General features: G+C 38.0%; 1 protein-coding gene across 1 annotated transcript; it reads left to right on the top strand.

The window, feature by feature from the left end:
* The first annotated feature begins 15,853 nt into the window (after positions 1-15,853).
* Positions 15,854-23,502, top strand: LOC141613659 (uncharacterized). Its single transcript, XM_074432403.1, has 10 exons — positions 15,854-16,975; positions 17,512-19,203; positions 19,601-19,950; positions 20,041-20,212; positions 20,497-20,624; positions 20,702-20,849; positions 21,415-22,061; positions 22,170-22,350; positions 22,580-22,853; positions 22,937-23,502. Exons 1-2 carry the CDS (start codon positions 16,442-16,444, stop codon positions 18,514-18,516), a joined length of 1,539 nt encoding a protein of 512 aa, XP_074288504.1. The 5' UTR covers positions 15,854-16,441; the 3' UTR covers positions 18,517-19,203; positions 19,601-19,950; positions 20,041-20,212; positions 20,497-20,624; positions 20,702-20,849; positions 21,415-22,061; positions 22,170-22,350; positions 22,580-22,853; positions 22,937-23,502.
* The last annotated feature ends 236 nt before the right edge of the window (positions 23,503-23,738 follow it).

Here is a 23,738-nt window from a genome sequence, read left to right as displayed (position 1 = left end):
TTCAAGGGAGAGATATTGTGGATAATATAATGATCTGTCAAGATTTGGTATGACTTTATAATAGGAAGATCTTCTCCCCTAGGGTTCTAATGAAGATAGACCTGAGAAAAGCTTATGATTCCATTGAGTGGGAGTTTGTTGAGGAGATGGTGCATGCTCTGAAGTTTCCTGACTTAATGGTGACCTGGATTATGCAGTGTGTCTCTTCTACTTTTTATTCTCTTTCTCTTAATGGCACTCAATTTGGGGTCTTCAAGGGCAAGACGGGACTCAGACAGGGTGATCCAATGTCTCCTTTGCTTTTCACCCTTTGCCTTGAGTACCTTACTAGGATTTTGACTGTGGTAACTCAAAGGCAAGATTTTAAGTATCATCCTATGTGTAGGGCATTAGGATTGTATCACCTTGCTTTTGCAGATGACCCGCTCCTTTTCTGTAGGGGTGATACTGGTTCTATTAAAGTTCTTATGCGAGCCTTCGTTTCCTTCTCTGAGGCTTCTGGACTACACATGAATCAGGACGAATCTGAAATATACATGAATAGTGTCCTTGACCTGGCAGCTGGGGCTATATTGCAACTTTCTGGGTTTCAGGTTGGTCAGTTCCCATTCAAGTATCTTGGTATACCCATATCTTACAAAAGACTCACTAACCCTGAATGCAATTTGCTTGTGGAGAAAATTGTGGCTAGAATAAGAGGTTGGGGGGCAAAGAAACTAAGCTATGCTGGTAGACTTTTTTTTGGTTAGGACTATGCTGTCTCAGTTGCACAACTATTGGGCCAGAATTTTTCTACTCCCAAAGGGAGTTATTGGTAGGGTTGATGTTGTGTGTAGAAACTACCTATGGTCAGGCACTAATAATTACCATAAGGTTCTTGCTGTTGTTTGGGAGACCTGCTGCCTCCCCTTTGACAGAGGTGGGCTGGGCATAATGCATTGTCATTTCTGGAACCTGGCTGTTATAGGTAAGTACACCTGGTGGATTGCCGATAAAAAAGATACTTTGTGGGTTAAATGGGTGCACCATATATATATGAAGAGAACAGAATGGTGGGACTACAAACCTACACCTAACTCTAGTTGGACTTGGCGACAAATCTGTAGAGTTAAGGAAGAACTCCAATCAGGCTTCTTATCTAATGGGTGGCTCAATAAGGATTATTCCCTGAATGAGGTGTATGAATGGTTGATTAGAGATCATGGGCCACTAAGGTGGATGCCCTTTGTATGGAATAGGTTATGCCTACCAAAAGTTAATTACATGAATTGGATGTTTGTTCTTTAAAGGCTGTTGACAAAAGATCGGTTAATCAGGTTTGGGGTAATCAGTGATAGGGTGTGTGACCTGTGTGGTGTTCAATAGGAAACTCACCTGCATCTGTTTTTTTATTGTGTTTACAGTAAGAGATGTTTAGCACTAGTAAGTGGCTGGGTATTAACTGGCAAGGTGATATGGTTAGCTGGTTTCTTGCTTGGAGATGTCGTTCTTTACTAAAAAAGAAGGTGATCATGGCGGCTGTTGCAACTCTGAACTACGTTTTGTGGATAAACAGGAATGCAGCAAGGCATGAGGGGATGGTGCAGCATCCTGCTGCTGTTCTGCGAAGAATTTAGTCCAGCTTGAGAGTGAAAATCAAATCCTTAGATAATTGTAAGGTTCATAGGAAAGCATTATCATGGCTTACTAAGGTAGAATTAGCCTAAATTGTCTAGATGTGTATGTAATGGAATGCCTGAAAATGATACTTGGTGTAATGAGTTATTAATTAATACAATTTATATTTCACCAAAAAAAAAAGGTTAAACTTCTGTAACCTCTGGGTTACACTTTTTTTGTCTTCAGCAAGGTTACACTTTTTTAAGTTCGGGATTGCACTTTTATAGTCCTTAAAGTTACACTTTTTAGTTATATGTTCATCTGTATTAATCCCAATTTTGTTTGCACAGACTACCGCATTGAATATTTGGAAGTCCCAAAAGAAAGGAATTCTTGTCGATAAAACAGAAGAGATTTTTTCATTTTGGGATACGTGGTTTGATAGTTGTGTAACTCCATTTCAGCTTGACTCAGATTTGGTGCGCCCTTAAACCCCAATCCTGTTAGGTTCATTTTTTTATCTTTTCTATAAGAAGTGTAACCGTTTGTTTTAACTAAATTATTAATTCAGGTCTTCATCCCCGTGCTGTCTGGTGACCAAGATCACTACAGCCGTACTTGCATAAACTTCTTAAGTGAGCTGATTGAGTACCTTGACAATCGTGCCTACGATGAAGATCTTGAGAAGCTGCCGTACATGGGGATTGCACGCATCGCTGTAATGTGTCCATATTTGAAGTGCCGGCTATATATTTTTTGCTTCCCTCTTTGAAAGGTTGATGTACTAAAATTGCAATGCTTATTTACCTGCAGGTTGATACGATGGGAAAGTACATGGTTTCGAAAGGAATTGAGAAAGGCTCAAAGGTAAGCAGTTTTAAACTCGTCAACGTTGAATTCAGATGGCAAGGTTCCGGGTATTCGATAAGTGATTGTGGTGTGTACTTGATGATACACATGTTGCTCTACTGCGGGAAGCCTTTTGAGTGTGGCTTAGGGGAAATGTATGCGATTAATCTGTATCGTGCTGAAATTGCTGCCACACTTGTCCTAAATGACATTAACAAGGCCAGGGAAGAGGTTTTACAAAGGGTGTCTTCTTTTAAAGATGTTGGTCATGTTCAAGTGAGGACAATCAATGCTGGTACCAATAGGAAATCAGGTACTGATTCGGGGCTTACTTATACCAAGCGCCCCCGCCGCTCGAGTGCAGATGAAGGAAGCCCTGGGGTAATAACACCTTTGGCTGCGGTTAAGAGCTCTGATGAAGGAAGCAGTAGGGCTCGGGATTCTCGTAGTCAACAGCTATCTGCGGTTACGAGTCGTGCTTGGGGCGGGGGGGCTTAGTTGACTACGGGGCAGCTGGTGCAAATGCGATTGGTGTTTCCCAGTTTCTACGGAACAACCAATCCTTACGGATATAAAACCTGTGCATAAGCATGCTGTGGACTACGTGTTTTCAGACGACCACAAATTTTTAGATATTTAAATGTTTCTCAATTAGGTGTTTTCTTGAAGTTGTATTTTGGGTAATTTAATTTTATGTCTGTTTAGTAGTTAACCTTTATTTGATCACAGCGAAGAACTGGTGTGGTTTAGTTGGCATGCTACGCTACGCAGAAGTGACATTATGACCTTGCTCCCTGAGACAGTAATGTCCCCCAATTTTATTGACTCCTGGTCCGTGTTGCTAAACCAGCTGGAGACTGATGATAATGAACTTTAAAGGATGTTCTACTTTGGGATTCGTCATATGGTACAGTGTAATAAATTTCATCTCCTTTAAATCATGTCCTAGGTTTTAAAAGCGTTTTAAAAAAGTGTAACTGTGAACAATGGGAAGTGTAACTTTGTGTGTCTCGTAAAGTGTAACTCTGATGCTACAAGGTTTGTAACCTTTTTTTTGTCATTGTAACTCTATCATTGTTCAATATTATTTTTATAGGAGTGTATCATGAAGATGGTGGGAATAGTCGAACAAGGGATACAGTACGATGATGCTAAGCATAAGCTGTTCCTAGTGTGGGACACATTTATTAGGACTGCAATAAGACATTCAGCTTGAACACTGATTTGTTTTTCATACCAATTAAAGTCGCTGACCATTACGCGTGTGTATGTATAAATTTAAAAGTTGAGATGATTGATGTCCTCGACTATCAACACTATACTAATTGGGATAACTCTGATGTGTGCAGAGTTTTTCGTGTAATTGTCAGTCGAATGCGTGACTATTTGGATGAGTTACTATAAGATCTTGGATTATTGTTTATTTATTTTATTTTGACGTGTATCCTTGCATTGTGTAGGCCTCTTCAATGAGTGACTAATTTGATTCCAAAAATGTGGTCTGAGGCTACCTTATTACTGGGTTTCAACAACGGTAGATTCCATTGAAGCGGTCGAATCCAACTCCTAGTCCCACCGAGTCGGGGATCTTTGCCATGATGAATATGCTAATGTATGAGGGTGGTCCTTTTGACCATCCTGATATCCACAGAAAAGTGTCCCGCCGTTATTTGGTATTCGAGTTGGCGGCGGCCCTTCTACTAGCTGACATTAATGCCAGGCGTCCTGGTTTTTTGGCAAAGCTCGACTCTTTTATTTCGGGAAAAGAACAATTATCGGAAGATTTAAAAAATAAGCGCAAGATTAAGCAGATATAGGGGAAAAAGTAAATCATATTCCCGTTCTAAGGGGACATTTGTTTTTGGTAAATCTGTGTAAGTATTATGTTCCAAATGATGTGTAATTCTGATGTGTCAGACTGGCATCTTATATCCAACTTTGTTATGAAAGTGGTAACAAACAGAATTTTTGTATCAATCAATAGCCAACTTTTAATTTTGGTATCAAACTGATTCACATTTACACCTCAAAGGTACATTTTTTTAACTCAAAGTTAGACTGTTTTAAGAATTTCAACGTTATAATCAAAGTTACACAGTTATGACCTCAAAGTTACACCTTTTTTTTTTTTTTTTGGGAAAGAGTAAGCTTCTCATTAATAATAAAAATGTCCCAATACATCATTAACATCATTCAGAAGTTTAAGCCTAACATACTTAAACCATCTGAATGTGCTCAATCCATTCTAATACATTAGCATTTCGAATTTTAATATAACATTGTCTAAGTCTAAGCCGAACTTCATGCTTCACCCTGTCAACAAGAACTTTTGGTCTCCATAGAAATCCATCAATCCTGCTGGTATTTCTCATCTGCCATAGTTGATACATCAAACAAGCCAGGATCACAACAATTACCATCTTCCTGCAAGCAGAAGATTGCCTCCATCTAATCATCCACTGAATACAATCAGTGTCAGATAACTTGGTATTACACCAGTCACTGATAAGCTGCACACACTGCTTGCTATAACAACATTCAAAGAAGAGATGGTTATGATTCTCTTCCTGAATGCCACACAGAAAACAACTATCAATTGTAATAATCTTCATCCTATACAACCTATCCTGAGTGAGTAATCTCTGGTGAGCAACTAACCAGCACATGAAAGAATGTTTAGGGATAATCCATCTGTTAAGAACCCAAGGGTACCAAGTGACTTTCACACCATCAGGTTTCAACCATTGGTAACCTCTTCTAACAGTATAGTGTGCTAAACCATTCCCATCAGCAAATTGATCTTTAAAAATTTCTTTGACCTGGCAGATATTTCTCCAGGCCCAGCTACTGCCCACTCTAAGATTGTAAGTCAGCCAATCAGTCTGTTTAATATACACAGCGTGCACCCATCTAACCCAGAGATGGTCTTTCTTCTGAGTTACCCACCAAGCATACTTGCCAATACTAGCAACATTCCATAGATGCAAGTCCTTAGTCCCCAAGCCACCTTGTCTCTTTGTTTTGCAGATCTGTTCCCAAGAAACTAAAGCAGGACTTTCACTTTGATCAGAGCCATGCCATAGGTAAGGTAAGCTTTACAAACTGCCTCAATCCTGCCAATGACAGCTTTAGGCAGGATAAAAATTCTACTCCAGTAACTGTGTAGGGTAGTAAGGATTTCCTTAATTAAAACAATTCTCCCTGCATAGGATAATTTTCGAGAACCCAGACTCCTGATTCTATCCACCACCCTCTCTACAAGACAGGTACAATCAAGAATTGAGGGTCTCTTAGGTGAGACATTAACTCCCAGATACTTAAAAGGGACTTTCCCCCTTTTGATCCCAGAGTTCTGTTCAATCTCTTTTACCAGCAGATCATCAATCCCATTGCAGTAGAAATTGGACTTGCCCTTATTCATACTCAGTCCAGAAGCTTTGGAAAAATAGTCAAAAGCTTTTAGCAGCAGTGTAATTGATGCTCTATCTCCTTTACAGAACAAAATAAAATCATCAGCAAAGCACAAATGTGAGAGTTGCATGAGCCCTCTTTGTCCCTTAAAGAAGCCAAAAAAGTTGCCATTGAGAGCCAGAGAATAGGAAGGAGTAGTCATACACTGCCCAACAATTTGAGTAAATTTGGTAGGGAAACCCGTAGCCTCCATCATGCCAGTCACAAAACTCCATTCAACTGAATCATATGCTTTTTGTAAGTCTAGTTTCATCATGATCCTAGTTGAACAACTCTTCCTTTTATAAAGTTTGATCAAATCTTGAAAAATCAATATATTACCAACAATATCTCTTCCTTTGATGAAAGCACTATGAGATGTACTAATCATATCAGGGAGTACCTGGCCAAGTCTTGCACACAAAACCTTGGAAAGGCACTTATAGATTGTGTTACAGCAGGCAATTGGCCTGAATTGCAACACAGTATCAGGTATCTCAACTTTAGGGATAAGAGTGATGATAGTACTATTGCATTGTTTTAACAGCTGTCCTGACTGAAACACCCCCTTTACTGCAGCAACCACATCAGATCCAACTATGTCCCAGTTATCTTTAAAGAACTAACTAGTATAGCCATCAGGTCCTGGAGCTTTGGTACCTGGAATGGCATACATAGCCTGTTTAATTTCATCAGCTGTTACAGGAGCTAATAATGTATCACAATGAGCCTGATTCAGACATTGACCAGCTGCCACAACCTTCTTGTTAATAGTGGTAACCTCTTTAGAAGTGCCCAGCAACACTTTATAATATTGTTCAAAGGCAGTCTGGATAGCATCAGGATTTACACACATGTTTTGATCCATATCCTTAATTTGAAACACCCTGTTCCTAGCCCTTCTTCTTTTAATTAGAGCATAGAAATATGCAGTGTTATCATCACCAGATTGCATCCACTCACACTTTGCCTTCTGTCTCAGGTATTGATCCCTAGCAACTCTAAGATCAGCAAGATCTTTGGCACAATCTCTTTCAGCCCTACACAACTCTTCATTGAGAGGATCTTGTATCAACTGAGCTTGGAATTGATACAAGGCAATATCACTAACATGAGTAAGGTTCTCAATGTCCCCAAAATGCTCTTTATTCAATTTCTCAACCCAGCTTTCAAGTCCTTCAATTTTTGGACAATTCTAAACATTGGAGTTCCATTCCTCTCCTTACTCCATCCATTTATAACAATAATATCATAGTCTGGAGCTAGAGACCACATATTAAAGTACTTGAAAGGATTGCCACTTCTATTAACCTCCCCATCAAAATGCACAAGACCAGGACAATGGTCAAATAGACCCTCAGGCAAATAGTGTACATAGCTATCAAGGAAAATATCCACCCACTCCACATTAACCAGGACCCTGTCCAGCCTGCTATAAACTTTAGTGTCATATTCATGTTTATTAGCCCAGGTGTAGAAACATCCCTTGGCCCCAAGATCTTCTAGTTGACAGTCCTGAACCACCTGAGCTAAGGAGCCATCTCAGCATGAGTGATAAGAGCTCCCCCAATTCTTTCATTGCTGGCCATATCTGCATTGAAGTCACCTCCAACTAGCCAAGGCCCTCTCACATTCTTATAGTAATGCCTCAGACTGTCCCATAAAGGAATTCTTTCAGCCTGCTTATTCAAACCATAAACAACAGTGAACCAAAACAGTTTCCTCCTTGCTTTGTCCAGAACCTTGGTATGTATACTCTGAACAGTAACATCATAAACTTCAAAATCAAAAGCTAACTTTATGCATATTGCAATTGGTACAGATGGACCAATCATCACAAAGGTTAACCCTAACTTTATTCCAATTCTTAACTTTTATTTTTGTCTCTAACAGACCACAAATACCCACTTTATTTTGAGACAAAAATCTCTTTATTTCTAATTGTTTAGTGGGATTATTCAAACCTCTGATATTCCAAAGACTATAACTACCCATTCTCAGTTAAAGATTTGCTGGACTCCCCCTTCTCCAAATTCCTGCACTCAAGCAAGCCCAGCCTAGCTTTATGCATAGAAGTGGACAATGCCTCCATAAAGGTCACACCCCTAGTGGTAAATATCTTCCCACCATCCTCATTTCGCATTAGCCTTGAGATGAAATGTCTGGGAAGAGAACTCTCCACTACAGGAGTCTTAGCAACCATTACAGGAGTCATAACAGTAGCAGGCACATTAGGTGTGGAAGGTACCAGCTCGTTAACAGGTGTCTTCAGATTACTCCTTTGAACATGTGCATTCTTAGGAGGTTTTGTTACTGGAACTGGTTTAGCACCTCCAACACCCTTAGGCCTCCACATTTTCTTTACCACATTTTTATTCACCTTACCCTTCCTGCAATTAGTAGCCACGTGACCTAACCCCTTGCATTGAGTGCATTTCAGAGGTAACCAGTCGTAGACTATCCTGATGGTCTGTGTTATACCATTTTCATTCACAAATTTAATAACAGAAGAGAATGTTTAATCAATGTCAACCTCAATCATAATTCTGGAAAACCCTAAGAAATTTCTGTGAAAAGTAGCATCATCACACTTAATAAATTTGCCTAGTCCACTACAAATTTTCTTCAAACAATCAGTTCCCCAGAATTTTACATCCAGATCAAATAATTTCATCCATAGAGGGATTCTTTTGACATCATGTTTAACCAGCTGCATATCAGGAGTCCACTCTTTGATGATAACAGGTTTATTATCAAAGAGTAGATGTCCATTATTAAGCACAAATTGTTGTTGTTCCTTAGTTTTAAAGCGTACTAGAAATATACCATTGGGCATGAACGAGATCTTGTCCACCCCTTGCGCTTGCCAGGCCCTGTTGACGAAGCCTGTGAGAACAGAGCTTGGGGGATTCGCGCCAAGGACGTAGCAGACCACAGATGTAGACCAGTACTTGATTTCACCAGGAACATCATCTTTGTTGATTTGAATCAATACCGGTTCCTCTTGTTCTGATCGTTCTTCCTCAACTTCCTCCTGAACCCCGTCCTCATCTTCTAGTATAACTTCCAGGTCAACATCTAACTCTTGTGATGAAAATTGTAACTGACGATGGTGAGATTTTCCTTTATTATTAGATTGTAGTTGAAAATCATCCTGTTTTTTTTGTATTTTTTTATTAGAGATTGAAGATTTCTGCAAATTTTTACTTTAAAAACCAATAGAGAGAAAAAGTTAGTGAGAGAAACTCATGAAAATTAGTTAGCCACTTTGAGAACCTCAAAGTTACACTTTTACTAAGGTCAATACTAAACCCTTCAAATTAATAAAGATCAATGTAACCACTTCAAATTAATAAAGGTCAAGGTTAAACCCTCTAAGGGTACATTACAATTCAGAAACTTCAATTCAAAGAACAAATACTAATTAAGTTCCAAACAACATTAATGTTTTGATAGTGTAACTTTGACCTTTGATAGTGTAACTTTCTAGTTTGGGCAGTGTAACCTTAGATTTGAAGTTACACTATACAAACTTCAAAGTTATATTAAACGGTTACCAAAGTAATTCTACTCAAACATAAGCAAAATAATGTCTGAATGTGACGTCAAAGTTCAACTTTGGAAACACAAGGGTCAATGTGGCACCCTCCCAAAAAAACACGGACAACTTCACAGCCGCGCTTTCCAGACACCTCAGTTCTCGTCTTGTTCCTCCTCTTCCTCTGTATCTTGTTCCTCCTCCTCCCCCTCCTCATCTTCCTCCTCCTCCTCCTCTGATTCTGACAATACCTCGAACAATGGTGGATCTTCTGCAATGGAGTTTGGGTAGTTCCTCTTGTCGTGATTCGCCATTTGCTTACAATTTTTGTACATGCGTTTGGGTTTACTTGCTAAGGCAACGACTTTTGTTTTGGACGACAACAACCTCTTACCAATCCCCTTGTTCTTGCAATTTTTAGCTCGCTGTATGTTTATTTCCTCAGTGCTTGAACAGCCCAGTAGCATCTGCAATTGTTGATTTTTTTTCAGTGCCTCGCCTGATGGGAATAAATTGTCTCTAAATTCGCGAATCAAAGTGGAGAAGCGCTCAACACAAGCCTTATCTTTGTGACGCAGGATACTAACAGTTTGATGAAATTCCGACCACATTGCCAATGTTGCTAGTTGCATTCCGTCAATGATATCAATGTCCTCCATCCCTTCACCATCACAAATGAACATTCTGAAGCGAGTTTCATCTTTCGTCCATCTTTTTGCAATAAAGCATCTAGTATGGACTTCACACCATTTGATGAATAAATCCATATTAGATGCCTGCATAGTACCCCGGGTCTTTCAAACATCCTACAACTGCAGCTTGCTTCTAATATACCTGGGGTCAATAGCAATATTTCATTGTGCCTAGGTCAGAGTTACACATTGATAGTCTCAGAGTTACACTTCGATAGACAGCAAAGTAATAGTTTTATAGACTTCAATATTATACTTTTGTAGGCTCAGAGTTACAGTTTTGTAGACTTCAAAATTACACTTTTATAATCTCTTTGTTACACTTTTATAATATCTTTAAGGGTACACTTTTTAGTCTATAAGTCTCCAAGTTACAGTTTTGTTGGCTCAGCGTTACACTTTGATAGACAGCAAAGTTACACTTTTAAATTCTTCAAGGTTGGACTTTTATAATTACAGTGTTACAGTTTTATATACCTTAATGTTACACTTTTAAATTCTTCAGGATTACACTTTTATAATCTCAGTGTTACACTTAAAATAACACTTAGATATGTTCATTTCACATTTGTCGCATCAAACATATCAGATATTGGTTTTTAACTAGTAAGATGTCTAACTTCTGTTGAAATTAACGTCATAATTCTTTCTTCTTTGTGCATCTTTTACTGTTGTCGCTTCTACTTCTCCTCTCTCTTCAAACCCCCCTGCTTTACACGTATCTATTGAGCACTGGACCTCTTCTTGGAAGGTTTCGAAGGTTGTATGGGTGTAAACATTTGCCCCATGTTTCTCTAAATCCACATGTGTGCTAGTCTTTGGGGACGAGTGTTTATTATCGTTGTCTAGCCTCTACTGTCTGTGTCTTTGCTTTTCCATAGCACTCTCAAAGAGCATCCAATATTCAACCAAAGTACCTGATTTATGCTCAAATCACTTAAAAAAGTTGTTTTTGCTCTCTGATCTTTGCGTTGTTCTCATAACATGCCCCATCTTCAGATCTCTGCAATGTGCCATGACCTACTGTTTCCTTATAGCGTATGTGTCTGCAAACCAATCATTGTCACCGATTCCATGCTTTTGAACCATAGAGTTCCACTGAGCATCGAATTCCTCTGCTTCAAGATCTTCGTCCCACATAATTTCATTTAGCAGTATCATAAAATCATGATAATCGTCCCTCGTCACGCCAAACTTACTTGGTACCTTTTTGAGTATATGCCACATACAAAATCGGTGTCTTGCTGTCTTGAAAACAAGCGGGACAGATTTATTAATACCCGGATACTGATCGGTGATAATATATTCTGGTTCCTTCCCTAACATGGCAATCAAGAAACGGCTGAAAACCCAATTGAATGATTCAAAATGTGACTGATCGTTTATGATGATCTACACCAGTGAAGGGGGTGAAAACTATTGAATAATTGTTGGTCGAGTAAGTTGGGTCGAACGACACTGCATCGCCAAATAGAGAGTAATTGTTTCTGGCAATACCGTCAGCCCATATAGCTCTGGTAAGACTACCATCACTGTCGACATCATAGTCAAAGTAGAAACCTTCCCAGCTTCCAGCCTTCTCTTTAAAATGGTCCACAAACAACTAAGCGTCCCGTTCATGAATGAAACATTTAACATCTCGATGAAAGTTCTTAAAATCATTTAAGCTAGCTCCAATATTCTCAAAGCCATTGACGTGTTCGTTGATCATTTTGTACGTCCTCGTTGCTCCAATCTTGAGCTATGAATAAAAAAACTATAATTTAATATTGTTTTAAATTTTTCCGATCAATATTCAAATACTAGCAGAACAGGTATAAAAGACTAACCCTAGAGTTATATAGGATTGTCATTTTATGATAATCAGTTATGTTGCGCAATAACTTTTGAAATTCCCTATCCCTAAATGAGACAAGCTCGTGGTTGTGACCCTCATGAAACCTGTCTATTAATAACAGACTATTTTTCATGAATAGCCTAATCCTCACTCTACATCCCACCCTTCTGACTGTTGTTCTTCTGGATGAACTCTCACCAACACCTTCTGGATGTACTTGTTTGCCTTTAGGATTTAACCCCTCACGATTACAAACCAACAGCTTTGACTTTATCTGTCCGTCCCGCCACTTCTTCGTGGTGTACCTCCGCACCTAAAACCCACATGCAAGCGCATATATCTTATAAAATGTAAGTGCCTCCTTAATTTCCAAAAACTCCTGTCCAACGTATGACGTAAAATTGTTTTCAACTTCCCTACACAATTCATTCTCATTTGGCTTATTCCCTGCATTGTCATCAAAATTAAAAATATCAAAGTTAAAGTTCTGTAAGGTCAGAGTTACACTGATGTAAGAGCTACACTTCTTCAATGTCAGAGATACACTTCTTTATGAACAGAGTTACACTTATATCAGTGTTACACTTCTTCAAGGTTACAGTTACACTTATGTAAGGTCAGAGTTACACTTATATTAGTGTTACACTTCTACAAGGTCATCAAAATTAGACATGAATTTTTCAGATACACTTATACAAGTTCAAACGTACACATATATCAGAGTTACACTTCTTCAAGGTCAGAGTTACACTTCTGTAAGGTCAGAGTTACACTTATATCACAGTTACACTTCTACAATGTCACATTTACACTTATACAATCTCAGAGTTACACTTATATCAGAGTTACAGTTTTTATCAAATCAAAGTTTCTGTTTCAAAATTACACCTGAAAATTTCAGAAATTACACTATTTCAAAACACCAAAGTTATAGTTCTCTAAGGTCACAGTTATACTTATATAAGCTCAGACTTACACTTATAATAGAGTTACACTTCTACAATGTAACAGTTATACTTATACAAGTTCAGAGTTACACTTATATTAGAGTTACAGTTTTTATCACATCAAAGTTTCAGTTTCAAAACTACACATGAAAATTTCAGAAATTACACAATTTCAAAACAACAAAGTTATAGTTCTTTAAGGTGAGAGTTATACTTATACAAGCTCAGACTTACACTAATATCAGAGTTACATTTCTTCAAGGTCAGAATTACACTTCTGTAAGGCCAGAGTTACATTTATATCCGAGTTACAGTTTTTATCAAACCAAAATTTCAGTTTGAAATTACACATGGAAATTTAAGAAATTACACTATATCAAAACACCAAAGTTACAGTTCTGTAAGGTCATAGTTATACTTATACAAACTCAGAGTTACACTTTCAAAGTTACACAAGTCAAATTAAACATGAAAAAACATTAAAGTTACCCATTCCATGATATTCAAGTTTCACTTGCATGGCATCAAAGTTACACTTTCATAATCCAAAGTTACACTTTCATAAACCAAGTTTACACTTTAAAGCTGTAAATACAAATTCAGTGGCAATTAAAATTGATTTTCCTTGATATTTAACGCTTTGTTCATGGCTTAACAACCATTTTATGCCCTAAAATGCGATAAAGATGAGTGGATTTGAAAAACCCATAAAAAATTATTTACAACTTGATAATATAACATGTTAGAGCTCTAGCATATTAAATATGATTAAACAAAAAAAAACAGTAAAAGAATATCATTGTTATCTTCTACAATCTGCTTTTCTGCCATTATCGTATCTGTTTTTTACGAATATATGTAAAGATTTGTTTTTGTGATTTATTTTTTGGGGTTTTTGGCAGAAATTGAGAGGAAAATGATGGAGAGATAAGGAAGTGTAAGAAAGAAGGAATGAGAAAAAGTGAAAGAGTAGGTTAGAAGAGATTAGAAGAGGAAAACACGCAGGGCATGGGGAAGAACAATAGTATTATCATGCAACCTCTCTCGTGATATATATATATATATATATATATATATATATATATATATATATATATATATATATATATATATATATATATAGTAATAAGATCATCTAAGTCCAAGTCTTACACTTGAGTCCATGAGTTCTATTGTCATCCCTTAGATCATGTTATTGAATGGCTTAGATTAAAAGTAAAAAGCAACTAATAATATTATTCTAATGGCTAAATTAATTACCTCTCTCCTCCTACCACTCATAGGGTATTAGCATGCATGCAGGTTGTCAATCAAAGCCATCACTCACACACGTCCTACAAACTTCCCCCCACTTATTATCTCTCTATTATTCAAAATTAATTTTCCCCCAAAACAATTCCCCCCAATTAAACGCCATTCATTTCAAGAAGAAACTGCTCTAAAAATCCCCCTAATTTATCGGTTTTTTGCTACCTTATTATCGTTTTTTTCTCCATTTTCTTTGCTCACTTGCAAACTGCCATTGTCGTCCATTCAATCACTTCAGAAGGTAATTTTTTTTGGGGATTTTATAGTTTTATGATTTTTTTCTGGGTTTTTACAGTTTTATTATTTGTTCTCTTCATTTATTTAGACGTTTTTTTTAATTTATTGGACATTGTTATGCTATTGTACTGTATTTGATCACAGTACTTTGTCACCATTGTTGATGTACTGTTCTATTTGATCACTGTTTTTGGTTTCTTCATTTTGATTAGCCGATTATTTTTAGCACATTTAGGACATGAAACAGCAGTTATTTTTTATCATCTTTGTATTTTGTCAACTAACGTTTTGAGTATATATGTTCATATTCATTAAGATTAGTCATATTTTTTTGGAGAAATCCTACTTTTGTTGCTTACAATTACTCTTTTTTTGTTAAAATTACAGTTTATCCATTTTTTGTTGGAGAAATCCCACTTTTGATTACCCTTTTGCTAGAATTACACTTTTTATGCTAAAATAACACTTTATGCTGCTGCAATCACACTTTTCTTTGCTAAAATTACAATGTAGTATGTTAAAATAACACTTTATATTGTTAGAATTACACTTTTCTCGGCTAAAATCACACTTTTCTTTGCTAAAATTACAATGTAGTCTGTTAAAATAACACTGTATTTTGTTAGAATTACACTTTTGTAAGCTAAAATAACACTTTATTCTGCTACAAATCCCACTTTTGACCCTTTAGTAGAATCACACTTTTGTTGCTAAAAGAACACTTTATCTTTGCTACAATTAGACTTTTGTCACTAAAATCACACTTTTTTCGTTAAAATGTCATCATTTGCTGTTAAAATAACCCTTTATTTTGTTAGAATTACACTTTCCTCTGCTACAATTACACTTATGTTAGTTAAAATAACACATTGTGCTGCTACAATCACACTTTTCTTTTGCTGATAGGTTTCTGTTCCCTGTTAAAATAACCATTTATTTTATTAGAATTACACTTGTGGCTGCTATAATTACACTTTATGCTGCTACAATTTTAAATGTCACTGTTGCCTGTTAAAATAACACTGTATTTTGTTAGAATCACACTTTTGTTGCTAAAATAACACTTTATGCTGCTACAATTAGACTTTTGATGACTAAAATCACACTTATTTCTTTTAAAATGTCACTTTGTTACTGTTAAAATAACACTTTATTTTGTTAGAATTACACTTTCCTCTGCTACAATTACACTTTTGTTAGTTAAAATAACACATTGTCTTGCTACAATCACACTTTTATTTTTTTGATAGTATTCTTTACTGTTAAAATAACCATTTATTTTATTAGAATTACACTTTGTGACTCGCTATAATTACACTTTATCTTTGCTACAATTTTAAATTTTCTTTTTGTCTTATTTTTTTGTATTTAACAATTAATTTTGAGTAATGTTAACAGATGTCAGGTGGAAATGAGGGTAAATCAGGCAAGTCCAAAAAAGCAAAGGTGCTTGTTAAGTCGAGTAAGGAGCTTGTTGTTGCCAAACCACCAAACCAAATAAAACCGGACACGAAGAAAATAGCAAAGGTGGTGTCAAGTGCCGCCAAGAAAGCACTGGTTGAGCTCCTTGAAAAGCTTAATGATGCACAGCGAGATGCGGTACGGAGGATTGGTTTCGGTGGTATTCTGGAGCTTAAGCTCAAAACATATCCGATGGGGTATGTTAAAGATTTTTCAAAGCATTCGAGTGATGGATCGTATATTTTTCGGGCCAAGGATAAGGAGTTCATGGTCACCAAGCATGACGTGTATGACTGTTTTATGTTACCACTTGGTCCTAAAACTCTTGATCTAGTACCTACGGGCCGCCAAAAGGATTCTCAAGCGCCGGAGAACAAGCAATTGAAAGATAAATGGCGAAAAGCGTACAACATAAAAGGGGTTAATGAAGGCATTAATTTAGGAATTGTCTTCCAAGATATTTTAAAAAAAAAAAATACAAAAAAGGAGGTCCGCATTCTCGCAGCTGTTTGTTTCGCTCGCAATGTCATCATTCCTAACCCCAACGTCATACAGTGGGGTTGACTTCAAGCTTTTGAGTGCTGTTGAAGATGTGGACTCGATTACGCAGTACGATTGGTGTACTTATGTGCTGGAAAATTTGGTGAAGGCTGCGGCAGATACTGGTGAAAATAAACAGACGCTGCTGGGGTGTATCCCCTTCTTAATGATTACGTACTTTCAACGTTTCGATTTCCGTGGTGAGAGTTGTCGCCACACCCTGCCCCTCATTAAGCACTGGGACCGGCAGACGCTTTCTGACAGACTACATGGTGAGCTTGACAAGAGCCGTTTGGGTCGGCTAACTTGGTCCGTGGTTAAGTATCCTCGGTGCCTACAAAAAGAACTGTTAAGCATTGGTGGGGTGCCTGATGACAGCCAAGTGTTGGCCATTGGAAATGTGGTTAGGGATACGACATTACAAGTGACTTCAAGTTCAGACAGGAAGAAGTTCATCGAGATTGAACTCCCTTCTGGTGTTGATAATGACGAGGAGTTGAAAGCTCGGGCTGTAGATGTAAGTGCTATTTTAATGTTTTAAAGATACTTTTTCTTTCACTACAATTACACTACAATTGTAATTGCGATATTAATCAGTAATTGCTTAAATTACAAGGTTGTCAGTAAAAATTATACTTTTTAAAGTTAAAATTATAGTGTAGTATGTTACAATTACACTTTTGTCCGTTAAAATAATACTTTTTAAAATTAATATTATACTTTTGTATGTTACAATTACACTTTTGTCCGTTAAAAAAATACTTTTGTCAGTTAAAATTATACAAGGTTGTCAGTTAAAATTATACAAGGTTGTCAGTTTAAGTTATACTTTTTACAGTTAAAATTATACTTTTGTATGTTACAATTACACTTTTGTCCGTTAAAATAATACTTTTTAAAGTTAATATTTTACTGTTGTATCTTACAATTACACTTTCGTCCGTTGGAATTATACTTTTGGACCTTAGAATTACAGTTGCTAAGGTTAAAATTATACTTTTGAATGAACACTTTTGACTGAACAATTGTCCAATTATCTGTATTTTAATGTAGGATGTGCATGAGCTTTACTTGAAGATGCAAAGGAATGCTACTGTCTTCTATTCATGGTATGCAGATGCAACCATGACGCTCAAAAGGTTAACAGGAGGGATGAACCATCCTAGTGACCCTGTCGCTACACAATGCACGCAATCATTCTTTCAAAGCCAAAGGATGAAGGATTATGCTGTGGAAATGCAGGAGATAGCTGAACGAATAAATCGTTCCGTGAAATCAGCACCTGTTCTGCAACAAAGTCCAGGAGACGAGGTTCAGAATGATGAGGTAGATGACGACGGGTACGAGCAGCATGTTGGTGACGATGATGAAGAGGAGGACAACGGTGATGAGGACGAGGGAGATGACGAGGATGTTGATAATGTCGGCGATGAGGAGGACTTTGATGATATGGAGGATGATGGATCCGATAATGAGAAAGAGGTGACTGCAGATCTTGGTAGAGACCGTGAAGGCCCGGTGGCCGCGTCAATTGTTTCGGATGACGCAGCTAGTGAGAAAGCACTGGAGGTGTGTACACAACAGATAATGGAGGCCGTGCAATATTACGGCTCCGCTGAATTTACGGACACTGCTCACAGAGATGAGTACAATAAAGACACCGACATGGATGTTGGTAGTACTCGTGAGATTTCCGTTATATACAGAAGGAGGAAGGCAGCTGGAAAGCAGGTGGCTGTTAAAGAGCCACCAAAATTTGACCGGGAAGCTCTGGAAGATATATATTCAAAAGAAGAGCTTGATGAGGCTGAGAAGAAGTTCTATGCGAATGCTGCAGCTGAAAATGAAGAAGAGCAGACGATGGATCTGGACGTGCATGTGGCCGGGGATAATGAGATAGCTGACAAAAAAAATGAGGCCGTAGAAGAGCAGACGATGGATCTGGACGTGCATGTGGCCGGGGATAATGAGATAGCGGACAAGAAAAATGAGGACGATGGGCCCACCGACGCTGTTCCACCCGTCACTCAAGCGCGATTTCGGTGCGGAGATTATTGAAGCAGACCGCCAAGCTGAAAGGTCGGCCAGAGAAGACCAAGGAATTGGAGACGTAAGAGAATTGGTGAATGTTGCCTCCGACGCTACGGGAGCGGGTGTGTATGTGAGTGAAGCTCTGAACGCCGAGGCGGAAAAGGATGATGACAAGATTGGGAAGGGTAATGCTGAACCTAGTCTCCAATGTTCAAGTTCAATTGTGGTTTCTGCAACACTACACGATGCTGTACAGGTGGACTCTAAATCTTTGGAATTTAGAGGGCCTGATGCCGGGGAGACTGAGATGGCGGATAATGCTTTGGCGGAAGTTCAGAAATCAGAAGTTCCCCCCCCCTGCCACTCAGTTGATGTTCTCTACTGCTGAGATATGCGATGCAGAGCGCGCAGCCGAACAACATTATCAAGAGGGTGCAGGAAACGGCGGAGGCGAAACCACTCACGAGCGGGTGTTGAAGGAAAACGAGCAGCCTGAATATGTATATGCGTTGCAGGCAAAGGAATTTATGGACGTAGAATGGACAAGCACTGTATATTCTTCTGCGGAAGTAAACGCGCTGTTCGAGGAGCACCCAATATCTGTGCCGACTGTAAATGAGGAGGGTTGGAATAATGAGGAGCCAAATTTGGAGATAAGTTCTCAGACAGTGGTAGAGAAGGTAGTGGATGGGGCTGCACTGAAGGATCACGGAGGTAATGCCGTGGATGAAGTTATTTAGTTAGAATTACATTTTTCTATTTTAAAGTTACACTTTTGTTATTTACAGTAACACTTTTTTGCCTTAGAATGACACTTTTCTCTGCTGCAATTAGACAATTTGTTAGTTAAAATCACACTTTATTCAGTTAGAATTACAATTTTCTCTACTAAAACTACACTTTTTTAAGTTAAAATTATACTTTTGTAGCTTACAATTACACTTTTGTCTTCTAGAATTAGACTATTTGTAGTTAAAATTACGATTATTTGTGATAAAATAACACTAAATTTTGTTTGAATTATAATCTTGTCTCTTTGAATTATACTTTCTTCTCTCGCTACGATTACACTTACTTACCGATGATGAAATAACACTATTTTTATTACGAGATGCGGCGATTGAGGATGTTCGGGAAGTCTTCGGAAGGGGATCGAGAGAAGAGAGGTATCACCGACGTAGTTCCAGAGGCGAGAACGTTGACATTCCTATCCCGGTCCCGTACGTCCCTCACAGTGATCTGAGCTACCATCCTTTTTTACTTCACTCGAGTGAGCCCTTACCATGCATGGATCACGTCATTGAGAACCTTGGGTGTTCTCTTGATTGTGGGGCACCTAATCCTGATTTGTGCTTTGCGACGAAAAACCTAGCATTGATCGGGAGCTCCTAGTGCCAATGTTGGTGACAGGAAATATGTGATTGACTATGCGTTCAATCAGTCAGACGTGTTTAACGAGTTGTAAGTGTATTATTCTTTACAAGAGCCTCTTAACATTGCTAATTATATATATATATATATATGTTGGCTAATTTCATTTTTTCGTTGTAGGGAACAATTGGTCCAATTCAGCGAGTTTTATTTCATTACCCGGGAAGATATTGCAACTTTGAACCCTGGGCAGCAAATCATGACCAGTGTTATTGATGGTTGGTGCTTGCTACTCAACCACATCATGAAACCATCGGACATATCCCGTTCTTTCTTTGGACTAAGTCACACTGTAAGTTAAAATGTTACCTTTGTGTGTTAAAATTACACATTTGTCTGTTAGAATTATACTTTCTAAAGTTAAAAAGTTGGTTTTGTATTTTAAAATTGCACATTTGTCCGTTAAAATGATACTTTTTGCCGTTAGAATTACACTCTTGATTGTTTAAATTATACTTTTAACATCTCCCTTCTGAGTTAATTCTAACACATTTGTGGGTTAAAGGTTCACTTTATTTGTATAAAATAGTTCTTTTAATTATCTGTTCACGCATTTAACACTTTTCAAATTACGAGTCCCCGCAATTATGATTTGGGACGCTCAAAAGGTTGGGAAAGTGTTGAACAAAGACGAAGACATTTACGGTGTTTGGGATTCATGGGCTGAAATGTGTCGTGCACCATTCCAGCTTGATACGGACATGGTAGGTAACAAAACATGTAATCTTGTCTCATGGTTTTTAAGTTTTAATTGTTCTGATCTTAGCAACACACGGTGCAGATCTTTCTCCCCGTTTTATCTGGCGACGGTGATCACTACAATTTGCGTGTGCATCAACTTTTCGACCGAGCAGATTGACTACCTCGACAACCGCAAGTACGATGACCCAATAGAAACGCTCCCTTACGGAGGGATAGCGCGTATTTCCGTAAGTGGCCGATATCTACAATTACTCTTTCTTTGTTAAAATTACAGTTTATCCATTTTTGGTTGGAGAAATCCCACTTTTGATTACCCTTTTGTTAGAATTACACTTTTGATGCAAAAATAACACTTTATCTTTGCTGCAATCACACTTTTATTTGCTAAAATTACAATGTAGTATGTTAAAATAACAATTTATCTTGTTAGAATTACACTTTTCTCAGCTAAAATCACACTTTTCTTTGCTAAAATTAGAATGTAGTCTGTTAAAATAACACTGTATTTTGTTAGAATTACACTTTTGTAAGCTAAAATAACACTTTATCTTTGCTACAATTAGACTTTTGTCGCCTAAAATCACACTTTATTCGTTAAAATGTCTTTGTTGCTGTTAAAATAACCCTTTCTTTTGTTAGAATTACACTTTCCTCTGCTACAATTACACTTACGTTAGTTAAAATAACACTTTGTGCTGCTACAATCACACTTTTCTTTTGCTGATATCTTAGAAGTCAACGAATTTTAGTGGGTCTTACTACGTTAACTCAATGACGTTTTTTTGTGTCCAGGCAAATATAATGGGGAAGTATTTGGTGTCTAAAGGGTGTCTAAGGGGCAAAGGTCGGCGGGTTCAAGATTGTCAACATTGAGTTTGGCAAGGTCAAGGGTATTCGAGAAATGACTGTGGTGTTTTCATGATGCTATATATGATGTTCTACCGCGGAAGCCCTTTTGAATGTGACCTCGGGAAAGAGGATGCTATGAGTTTGTACCGTGCTGAGATTGCTGCAACACTCGTCCTCTGTGACATTAACAGTATCAGAGAAGATATCCTGACGAGGGTTGGTTTTTTCAAAACGACTGCTGGACATCCGTTGACAAGAAAGTTGAATCTTTGTTAAGAGAAAAACAGATGGTGACATAGGGCGGAGTCCACAAAACGTGCTCGCGTAACTGAATTTGAAAAGCCCGTTATGGTGGTGACGCCGGTTGCCATGCGCATTCCATCTGGTCAAGCGCTATCAGCCGTCAAGAGCCATCCCCGTGGAAAGGGGGACGGGTTGGGCTGCTCTCTCGACTGTGGTAGAGGTGGGCTCAACACAAATGTGGTGTCGAAGCTGCTCCGGGGCAATCAAGCGTTAATCAAGGATATTAAAATCAAGCGGAAGCATGTAGCCGACTATTGCTTGTTAGATGACCACACTTATGATGAACGGTCATCACGCCTGGCTTAATTAACGCCTTCTTTATTCAAGGATACTCAAATTATTTTTGACATTTATTTTACTTTAATTAACGACTTCTTTAATATTACGGAGTGCAGTGAACAGCTGGTCTGGTACACCCGTCACGCAACGCTTCGGAGAAAAGACATTATGTCCTTGATGCCTGAAAACCTGATGTCGTTAGATGTGATCGAGTGCTGGTCGATTTTGATGAACCATTTGGAGAAGGAGGAATATGGCGACCATATGAGGATGTCATTCTTTGGTATACGTCACATGGTAATTCCATTTATCATTGCATAATATTTATGTCCACTTGTATTACACCTTTGTTACTTAGAATGTCACTTTTCTTAGTTACAGCGTTTTAATGTGAATGTTTCACTTTATTTCTTTTAATCCTCAAAAGTGTCATTCTAACGGTGTGAAGTGTAATTTTAAGGGACAATAGTGTAATTTTGGGTGACAATGTAAAAAAAAGAATCATGTTCACTATTGCCTTTTCAAGGATTTACATTGCGTATGCTCGGGACGTTTGAGCAACCAGGCACACAATCAGACAGCAACTATGACGACCTGTACCAGATCTGGGACACCTTCATCGGCGACAGCGACCGCACCGTTAACTTGAAAACAGACTTGCTATTTGTCCCGTTCTGCATTGACGACCATTTTGCATGCGTTTGTATCAATCACAAATCAAATACGATCGACTTGCTTTGGACGGGCAAAGGCATTTCGACTTGAAGAAGTCGCGATTTGGCAAAGCAGCGCGTTTAATTGTAAGTTATTTTCGATCGCTTTCTTCCGAATGCTATCTTTTTTGTTCAATCAGTTTTTATAGGGTAATTATGTACATTTGCAGTCTAGCGCAGTGAGTGATTATTTAGAATCACGGGATAAGGAAAAGAAGAACACTAGGGCACGGGAAATTCCAAATTATGTGTTGCGCCAGATACCTTTCAGCGGGATGTCACCAACTCTCAACCAACCAGAGTCGGGTCTGTTCACCATGATGGCGATGCTCTTATACGAGGGTCTTCCTTTTCAGCATGAAGATCTCGAGAAGAAGAAATCACGGCGCTATTTGGTGATCCATTTGTGGTAGCTACCCTCGTTCGCGAGACATGAACATTTTTTGCGCGAAGGTGTGCTCGAGAAGGTCAAAGCTTTTGTTAGCACGAAGGACAAACTGTGGAAGGTATTACAACGAAGCGTAGATGACCCCGTGCCAATGTGAAAAAATAACAACCTTAATTTAGTAGTTGTTTTTTTGGAATATTCCCTTGGCTATGTAAACACTTATTTCATATTTGCATTTTGTTAGCAAACTTAATGTAGACAGTTAGTTTTTGTGTAAATAATCTTACGACATTCTATAAAAGAATGCCTTTTCCTCTCAAGCAAGACGCAGCCACAATTGTCTTTCAACGTATCTACTTCAACAATATAGAGTAATATGTTAGCTAAATCATCGGAAGAAAGCGTGATCGTAATACACAAAATTGTAATTGTAACCTTGAAGTGTAATTCTAACAGGCCATATCGGTGACATATTTACCTTACATTACATAAAATATAAATGTAATTTTAAAAGACAAAAGTGTCATTTTAGTAGTTTTATTTATGAAAAGATAGTAATGTTGTTTTACCTATCTCGAAAGATG

The sequence above is a fragment of the Silene latifolia genome, chromosome 11 (genome assembly GCF_048544455.1).
Source record: "Silene latifolia isolate original U9 population chromosome 11, ASM4854445v1, whole genome shotgun sequence".
Lineage (NCBI taxonomy): Eukaryota > Viridiplantae > Streptophyta > Magnoliopsida > Caryophyllales > Caryophyllaceae > Silene > Silene latifolia.
Note: the sequence above shows the minus strand (reverse complement) of the source record. Positions and strands in the feature narration are given on the sequence as shown.